General features: G+C 37.9%; 3 protein-coding genes across 3 annotated transcripts in view; 1 reads left to right on the forward strand and 2 right to left on the reverse strand.

The window, feature by feature from the left end:
* The first annotated feature begins 5 nt into the window (after positions 1–5).
* LOC100633876 (flagellar WD repeat-containing protein Pf20-like) lies at positions 6–2,833 on the forward strand. Its single transcript, XM_003382636.2, has 19 exons — positions 6–73; positions 123–175; positions 232–262; positions 315–418; positions 464–561; positions 616–684; positions 748–816; positions 879–986; positions 1,035–1,095; positions 1,149–1,205; positions 1,260–1,391; positions 1,433–1,560; positions 1,614–1,757; positions 1,822–1,922; positions 1,968–2,052; positions 2,114–2,240; positions 2,296–2,361; positions 2,405–2,531; positions 2,576–2,833. The coding sequence occupies exons 1-19, from the start codon at positions 22–24 to the stop codon at positions 2,746–2,748; spliced, it is 1,785 nt and encodes a 594-aa protein (XP_003382684.2). The 5' UTR covers positions 6–21; the 3' UTR covers positions 2,749–2,833.
* On the reverse strand, positions 2,767–5,869 carry LOC100634003 (SUMO-activating enzyme subunit 2-like). Its single transcript, XM_011404480.2, has 17 exons — positions 5,730–5,869; positions 5,586–5,669; positions 5,416–5,486; positions 5,294–5,358; positions 5,126–5,226; positions 4,867–5,050; positions 4,716–4,813; positions 4,559–4,661; positions 4,424–4,502; positions 4,106–4,254; positions 3,669–3,781; positions 3,456–3,611; positions 3,349–3,406; positions 3,250–3,288; positions 3,089–3,194; positions 2,965–3,020; positions 2,767–2,901 (listed from the first exon to the last, which is right to left on the reverse strand). Exons 1-17 carry the CDS (start codon positions 5,859–5,861, stop codon positions 2,807–2,809), a joined length of 1,689 nt encoding a protein of 562 aa, XP_011402782.1. The 5' UTR covers positions 5,862–5,869; the 3' UTR covers positions 2,767–2,806.
* Positions 5,870–5,928: 59 nt separating this feature from the next.
* The window catches only part of LOC100634130 (uncharacterized protein PB18E9.04c-like), a 4,780-nt gene continuing 2,085 nt past the window's right edge, over positions 5,929–8,623 (reverse strand). The window contains exons 6-15 of the mRNA XM_019994594.1: positions 8,146–8,617; positions 7,950–8,105; positions 7,294–7,899; positions 7,107–7,240; positions 6,942–7,056; positions 6,815–6,892; positions 6,578–6,764; positions 6,425–6,519; positions 6,235–6,352; positions 5,929–6,170 (exon numbers count right to left, since the gene is read on the reverse strand). Of these exons, the coding sequence (XP_019850153.1) occupies positions 6,004–6,170; positions 6,235–6,352; positions 6,425–6,519; positions 6,578–6,764; positions 6,815–6,892; positions 6,942–7,056; positions 7,107–7,240; positions 7,294–7,899; positions 7,950–8,105; positions 8,146–8,617 (2,128 nt within the window). The 3' untranslated portion in view covers positions 5,929–6,003. The remainder of the gene's footprint in view (positions 6,171–6,234; positions 6,353–6,424; positions 6,520–6,577; positions 6,765–6,814; positions 6,893–6,941; positions 7,057–7,106; positions 7,241–7,293; positions 7,900–7,949; positions 8,106–8,145; positions 8,618–8,623) is intronic.

Raw genomic sequence — 8,623 nt, forward strand, 5'->3', positions numbered from 1 at the left:
GTGTCAGTAATTATTGTTTCTATGGTAACAGAAACACTCAAGATGGCGGAGGACGAAGTTTATTATCTTAAAGGTTATTATTATACTTTATTTTGCTTGCCGTTATGGTTTCTGCATTTTAGAAGGTACAGTAGAACTGGATAGTGATGATGGATACAGCTACAAAGAAATTGCTGTAAGTTTATTAAATTAACTATACTGTTATTGATCGTTGCTCCATCACTGCTGTAGGTTCTTGAAGAAGGTGCACTCTTGTCCTCAGGTAGGTATTACAATGATTCCTATAATAATGAAGGATTTATTATTATTATTAGATGGAGAAGAGGACTATGACGTTACAATTCAGCAGATTGAAATGTCGAAATCAGTACAACTGCCAACAGGGGAAAAAGAGGATGGTCCTAGTGGAGCAGAAAAGGTACAGCTTATAGCATATGGCCTCCTCCTGTTAGTGTAGTTTCAGGCTCCAGTTCCTAACTGTGAGGTTGTTGAAGATTTTGTGAGGAATTTCCTTGTGTCAATGGGCCTTCAGCAAACAGCACATTCCTTTCAAACTGAATGGTTTGTAGCTGTATTGCTATTATCATTCCTTCATTTCCTTTCTTGTTTTTACAGGTATGAGTTATCTGTTACCGGTCAGCTTGGCGATCAACATAAATACACTGTTCCTGACGTCTATGCTCAGTAAACTAAATTAGTTTTTATAGTCATCATTTCTCATTAATTTTCTTTTATTTATTAAAATAGAAATCGTATTCTTTATCAAAAATTAGAAGCTCTCCAAGCACAATTAAAGGGATTTGAGAAAGCAGCAAAGTATGTTTAAGCATGTAATACTATGGCTAAATGAAATCTATAATGTGCTATTACTATTATAGGGATGCTAAAGAAAAGTATGTGAGACTCAGAAAAGAGCGAGATTATCATCGCATGCACCACCGCAAGGTTCTTCAGGAAAAGGAAAAGTTGATGTCAGATATTAAAAGGTTTTTGCTATGAGTTGATGTCTCGAAATTATTTATGCATCATGATAGAGTCAAGGATCATTTCTCTGTGTACGAGCCAGTCTTAAAAGACCTTCACAACAAATACGAAGTTAGTTCTTAGACTACATCCAATTATAAATTTTTGAATCTTTAATTTGGCAGATGGCTACAAGAGAAAAACTTTTGACAAGCTTGGAAAGAGACAAAGCCATTGCTGAAGTGAGTAGCTTTAAAATGCCTTACATACATGTACATGATGTGCTGTATATATAGGTTGAATGCTTGCAAGCCACGCTTCAGTCTCTAAGACCTTTATCACATTCATCAGCAAAAACACCAACAGGCAAGCAACCACTGCCACCAATCAGTAGCAAGCAAAGCTCTCCAGAAGCTAAAACTTTCAAGGTTTGTTTACATAATCACACTGCATGATTAAAGTTCTGCAGTCACTTCCAGTAGAACCTGCAAATCCTTATCGTCATGCAACAACGCTGCCTTCAAGCACTCATCTGACACGCACAGGAGGTTTTCAACTCATTGGAACAATTGATGCACATGACTATTCAATATCAGCGTAAGAGTATACATGTACATGCACTGCATGGTTCTAATGACTTTTTGGTTTAGTGTTGCACTTCATCCAACCAAGAGTATACTGGCAACTGGAAGTGATGATCACACATGGAGGATATGGGCCATACCTAATGGCGAACACATCATGACTGGAGAGGGTCATGATGATTGGATCTCTTCTGTACAATTTCATCCAAAGTGACTTATAATTATATATATATATATCCTTTATGCATATATAATGTATTCATTCTGTCTCTAGGGGTGACTTGCTAGCTAGTACAAGTGGAGATGGTACAATCAAATTGTGGAATCTCTCGCAATCAATGTCCACCTTAACACTGTCTGATCATAGGCAGCCCGGTACAAATAATACCATTATTGTATGATTTTACTAAATAATAACAGTGTGGGGTTGTAGCTGGCATTGGTCTGGTAAGATACTCTCTTCAGGAGGAATGGATCATTGCTGCAGAATATGGGACATTGAGAGGTACATGCATGTACACTGGTACACCATAATGATGCTAATCTTCTTTGTTATATTACATTAGCTCTCAGTGCATCCTTACTCTAAGAGGTCACAATGACTCTGTCAATGCTGTGCACTTCTTGCCTTATTCTAACACTGTTGCTACATGCTCTGCTGATAAGACTGTCTCATTATGGGACATTAGGACTGTGAGTTGGTTGCTGTCCTACCAGTCCATTATACTCGACATTTTTATATTGACAGGGTTTGTGTAATCAGACATTTTATGATCATCACAATTCCTGTAATGCCATACTAGCAAACCATCAAGTGAGCTATAATATTATTTTAAAACATTCATTCCTTTTCATAGGCTACTGTCCTGTACTCCACTGACTGCTTTGGCATTACTTTCAAGTGGGATCTGAGAAAGAACACACAGACTGCACTGTGGGATCTGGGACCATTCCCTATCAATGGCATGGCTATTGATCCAGCAGGTACACACAACACACTCGATGATAATCACTACTCTTGTATATAGGGACGGTATTAGCTTGTGGGTCAGGATCAGGGAAGATAAGTCTAGTTGAGCAGATCAAGGGACAGATCTCACACTTAGAAGTGCCTGGGAGCACTGAAGCTTTATGCTATGGACACAAAGCAGACACACTCTACTCAGTCGGTAGTACTGGAAACATTGCAGTGTGGCAATAACACACATTATGACTCTGCTGATGATGATGATGTGATGAATAGTATTGATGTTATACTGTTATTGGATGAGAGAGTTATTATAGTCTGTTCTTTGCTTTTTGCTTGTACTCTCAATATCATCCTCGGCCTTTCTTTTGACAAGCCTTGCTTCATCTGCACAAAATATAAAGAAAGACACTACTAACCAGGGACGTGCTAGATGCATCATTCCTGTACCTATATTATCATCACTTATAACTTCAAATTCCTTTTCATCACTAAGAGCTTCGTCACTAGCATAAGAATAGAATTAGTGGCAAATTGTAATCGTTCATTTTAGGCTCAATTCTGTGGGACTTACCTATGAAATAAGTTCAATATGAGTTGATAATTTTGAAGGAAGTCATCAACTTTTAGTCTTGATGCACCGCTAATATTGAACTCACCCAAAAATTTTGGGAGGTTATCTATTAAAATAATAATAAATAGTATAGCATTGCAATTATCATTGGAGACTTTTACCATCAGTTTCACCTTCTTCACTGGATATTAAAATCGTTCCTAAGTTAATGGGCATGAAAAATGATGTAAACTAAAATATTAATCAAAAATAAATAATACCTTTTCCATCGTCGATTTCAACATCAGGGGCAATCATACCAAAATGACCAATTATAATCTACAGATAATCATACATGTACATGTACTTATCGACAATACTGAGTTACTTTGTCTCTAAGAGTAGCTATTGTAGTTGAGTTGGTGTTTAGTTTGACTGATGCTTCAGGGCATGGTGAACACACATAACACTTTGGGTTTGGTTTCAAAAGTGGGCAAGTGACGAGGAGTCTTTTTCGAGGATTTGGGTTTTTGGGAAGATAGGTCTAATTAGCAATAATAATAAAAACAATAATAATGTTAACCTAACAACATTAATTTACCGTTTTACATTTATTAAATTGTCCATCTAGTATCTTCAGTGCTTCCATTACAATGAGACCAGCTATTACAGCATTCGTTGTAGCAATAGCAGGAATTATATTGCCAGCCATAGCTAAGAAAATAATAAAAAATATCTGCATTATTACATAGTTTCCCACGGGATTTTGGCATAGTGCTCAGTTTCTTGTCAGTGGATTTTCAAAAATTTGACAAATCATCCCATGTTGATAAAATTCCATCAAACATGAAAAGGATAGAATTCTTATTACGTTTTCAATGCATTATACATGTAAATATATTGTGTTAAAAGTTTGAGCTAATCTGATCAAAATTAGATTTTTTACAAATTATTTGTAAAGTTGCTCAAAAATCGAGCCAAAGTCCCTGTACTATAGGTACATGGTCTCAATTTTATGAAATATGAGCAAAAACTTACACTTGATGTCAAATTTACTCTTTAGCTGGATACCAAATGTGTGGCACCGAAGATTTGCTGTTGCTACCACAAAATCCAAATCATTGTGATCATCTTTGTCCCAAATAAGCTCTCCTTCTTTGAGCTGTCTCTCTCTCAAAACTGGCAAACTATTAAAATAATAAAATAGAAAACTAAATGGATGCAAAACAAGTAAGCTCCCCGTATTTGGTGGTCGAATGTGCTCACCAAAAATGCAATTAGTATCGGATAATTTGCTACTTTTAAAAATCAGTCATACATGTAAGTAGCCCAATGTAGCTTGTATTTGGTAAATACCTTTTCATAAATACTTTCACACACTCAGCAACACTCCATATCCTTTGATCAGGGAGTAGCATGTCTCGATCATTCTCATCTACACATACATACATACATACATGTACATACATTACTCAATCATCATGCACTGACCACTGCTAGATAGCAAACTCTCAGCTTTTAGTGGCATCGGTGGTTGCCTTGTCTGCCAGAGTTTCTCCATAGACAGCAGATACTCAATATCGGACACAAATAACTAGAAAAGAACATTAAAAATGACAAAGAGCGTAAAGAAAAAGAACAAGCCAACTTTCTCAAAGACTTGCTCTGGATTGTATTCCTTGGATTCAACCCATTGTCTGGTTGACACTCTCTGAACTACCTCATTCTCTGCTTCCATCACTTCACCTGTACAAATGCATCTTACACGATACAATGTAACAATAAAGGACATACTGTACCATTTTCCAAAGCAGTATCAGGCGATACATCATTATCGGCATCAGGCTCACCAAACAGTTGACTGTATAAATGTTTGGCCCATACAATGCAATGAATAGGTTCTGATGGAGTATTGCGAATAGTGCAGCCAGGGAAGGTCTTTGGAGCAGGTTTGGGTTGACATTCGTAGCATTCGCTAGCTCCCTATTGCAATTAAAATTGAAAATAAAATTGTAAAAGACAACAAAAGGAGGAGACAATGTTAATTGTACTAAATACCTTTCTAATCACTGTTACTTGCCCTAAATAGCCAGCACTCCCACTCTCGACTAGTGTAATACCAGCCGCCAAACAAAGACGATTGACATGATTACGCGCCTCTACAAAAAATTAAAAAAAAACAACAGAGAAAAAATTAATAATGATATTTAATAATGATAGATTTACTTTTATTATCTAGAGCATTCATTACTAATGCAAACTGCTTGTAAAAGGAGATATTGTATTCAGGGCTATAGATAATGCAGTGAGAGGTGAGAGTATCAGTGACATTGGAACTAATGATGTACTTTAGGATTGAGTCGTGGATGGCAGTGATGGTTGCTGTTGGGTTGAAAGCAAGAGCACTCTCACGAGCTACCTAATTGAATAATAATGGGATGAATGATAATAATTTAATTTTAAGATCAAACTTTTAAAATATGTAATTAAACTGCAATATATAGTTTTATTAAAATACCTCAACCTTTGGCCTCCCAACGTGGTCCTTTTGAAAAAGGAACTGCCTGTTTAAGTTACTCACATCAATCGTGTCTAAATCAACCTCAAAGTAAAAGTGAACACATCAGATTGTAAATTCAAAGATTATGCCTTCCATTCTTACTATGACTAAATTCTTGAATCCGGTCAATACTAAATTCTTAATCAGTTCACAGCCTATACCGCCAGCTCCTACAACCAGGACTTTACTTGTAGACACTGTGTTCCTTAAACTTTCATTCAGACAATCCGCCATTATTGATGTAATTAACAATGGGCGTGGCTAACACTATTATTACTTACTTAGCCACGCCCACATTAAATTTAATTGTAAAAATAAGAAGAGAGAATAGAATAAATAACATTAAAATTAACAAAACATAAAAACATGAGAGTGATCATGTGATGCCTAAATTAAATTCATTTAAACTGCCTAGTCCATCACTGGCTTCGCCCCAGAATTGGTCGAGGAACGGATAATCATTATATGGATCTGAGTCTAGCATGAACGGGTCAGAATCAAGGAACGATGAAGCACTGGTGCCACTACCGACAGCACTGAGCTCTATTAGAAATAAAAGAAATAAAATTAAAAAGAGCTATAAGTACTAGAACATCGTCATACTCACCGGCAGCTATTTGCTCTGCCTCTCTCTTCTGCCTTTCCTCTTCCTCCTTTCTTTCCTTCTCTCCTTCTAGCCACAACCTCCTTAGGACTATACTGGCACTGTCATCATTATTCTGCCTCTGTGTATGTGCATATATGTGTGTGTGTGTGTGTGCGGAATTAATATCAAAGCATTCATTCATACAGCAAACCTGTTCTTCTCTCAACAATATTTGCTGGAACTGGTTCATTAGTCCTTGACTGCGTGATAACAGCACACCAGCGATGCCCTCATACACAGCATCAGCTAAAGGATAATATAAAGACAATTTAGACGTTTTCCAAAGCATCACTGACTCGGTTACCTTTTTCCATTGCACCCGAGGGAAGCTCGGGCTCCCGGTAAACATGATACGGCAGTAGACGGAGTATGAGATCTTGCCAAGTGGAAAACGGTCGCTCTAACTCGGGAGAAGAAATCTGCTGATGAAGCTTGTCCAAGTGAGCCTGGAATCTAAAGGCAATCCTAGCTTCCTCTGACGATTGTAGAACCTGATCGTAATGATAAAGATAAACATGATCTAAAGAGGCAGGGAACATACTTTCTGAAGAGCACTGATTCTTTCCTTCTCAATATTTTCTTGTGCAGTTTTATTTGGGAAATTGCGACTATTGGAATTCTACAAAGAAAAGGTCAATTCCATCATGTATATACATTATTGTACTGACCTGTGGCAGTGATGGCTTGGCTACTGTTAGTGGAGATTTATTAGTCTGACTGCTGTTAGCTATTGTTGTAGGAGGCATTTTCATACCAACACTCGCCATATACTGAGATAAAGGACTACAAAAACTTATCAGTGATACTTTTAAAAACAGTATACATTAATCTACCTCGAATTATTGGTTTTCTGTTGCTGTAGTGCACTGGTAGAAGATTGAGGCTGCTTGAGTTGCTGTGGTGTTGATGTTGCCTTCACACCAGAAGAATATGCAGGGCTAGTTTGAAATGGTGGTTGAGGACTAGCCTAAAAGTTAAAAGTTGATAATTTTATGATCATTTATGTATGTTTTATCTTACTGTCGTGATTTTCCCTTTAGCAAGACCATCTTGAGCTTGCTGGATTAAATTTGGAAGATCAAAACTGCTCCCACTCCATTTATTAGCTCTCATGTACTGAACTACAGTGAGAAGCATCGGTGGCATTGGAATACGGACCAGATCTGCTTCAGGTAATCTACAAAGTGTTCTAAGAGTCTCCAGTGTAACTCCTGGCAAAGGGCCAGTAGGAGCTGATCCAATAGAGCTAGTGATGGTACCAGTGCTTGATGTAGCCACTGATAATGTTGACTGTCCTCCTGAGCTTGTCTGCTTGCTCACTGTTGCTGCCAGCCCAACTGAAGTTTGTCCTCCTATTCCTCCTCCACCTAATGCTGCCAGTCCTAATGGTGGAGTATGACTGATTGGAGTTGATCCTATACTGATCGACGAGAGAGCACTAATATTAGGAGTGGCAACAGGATTAATGATTGATTGGGTGTTAGTGGTAGCAGTGACAAGTGAAGGAGAAATGGTCGTAGTAGCAACAGGCATTCCATTGACAGTAGCTGTCACAGTAGCAGCAGTAGATGATGCTGCTGAAGCAACTTGCTGCTGTAAATTAGCAATCATATCAGGAGGAAGGGCCTAGAATGTGAAATATTATTATATATTGCTTGTTACAAAAAAGCATGTACTTTAGCTAGTATGTTATTCTTAATGAGCAAGTCCTTGAGTTCATTCGTTGTAGTGGGACGCTGATCAGGCGGAAGTGAGTTCAAAAATTCTTGAATACGTTGAATCCTATAACTGTACACGGCACGAAGCACGTTAGCTTGAGTTTGTGCAGTCACCTAAAGAAAAATGAAATCAAGCAAAAGAAGAGGGACTAACCTGCAAACCAGTAAGAGATGGCAAGTTGTTGCTGGAAGATGTAGAATTGGACAAAGAATGAGTGACAATTGAGGGACTATTAATGGTTGATGTGGTAGAAAGAGGCATAGGAAATGGTGTAGAAGTCTTCACTGTAGACTCAACAGAGCCAGCTTGCAGTTTTGACTGAGCCTGACTAACAGATAGCTTCAATGGTGCTTGAGTAACTACATGATTCACTTGATTAGGGACAGAAAGACCAAGCGTACCAGTAGGAAGCGTCAAATCGTTAGTCAAAGATCTTGGAATAGAAGCAATTGTTGATAAAGAAGGAGGGAAAAGACTAGCAGTGGCAGTACTTAGACTCAGTGAATGGTGCGGTAATGGTTGACTCACAACAGTTGCAGTGGGTACATGTATATGAAGTGGATTCAAGCCTGTAGCAGCACTTGATTGGCTTGGTAATGGTAGTGTAGTGATACTGGAACTGCTACTTGGC

This window comes from Amphimedon queenslandica, unplaced genomic scaffold (genome assembly GCF_000090795.2).
Source record: "Amphimedon queenslandica unplaced genomic scaffold, v1.1 AMPQUscaffold_13520, whole genome shotgun sequence".
Taxonomy (NCBI): domain Eukaryota; kingdom Metazoa; phylum Porifera; class Demospongiae; order Haplosclerida; family Niphatidae; genus Amphimedon; species Amphimedon queenslandica.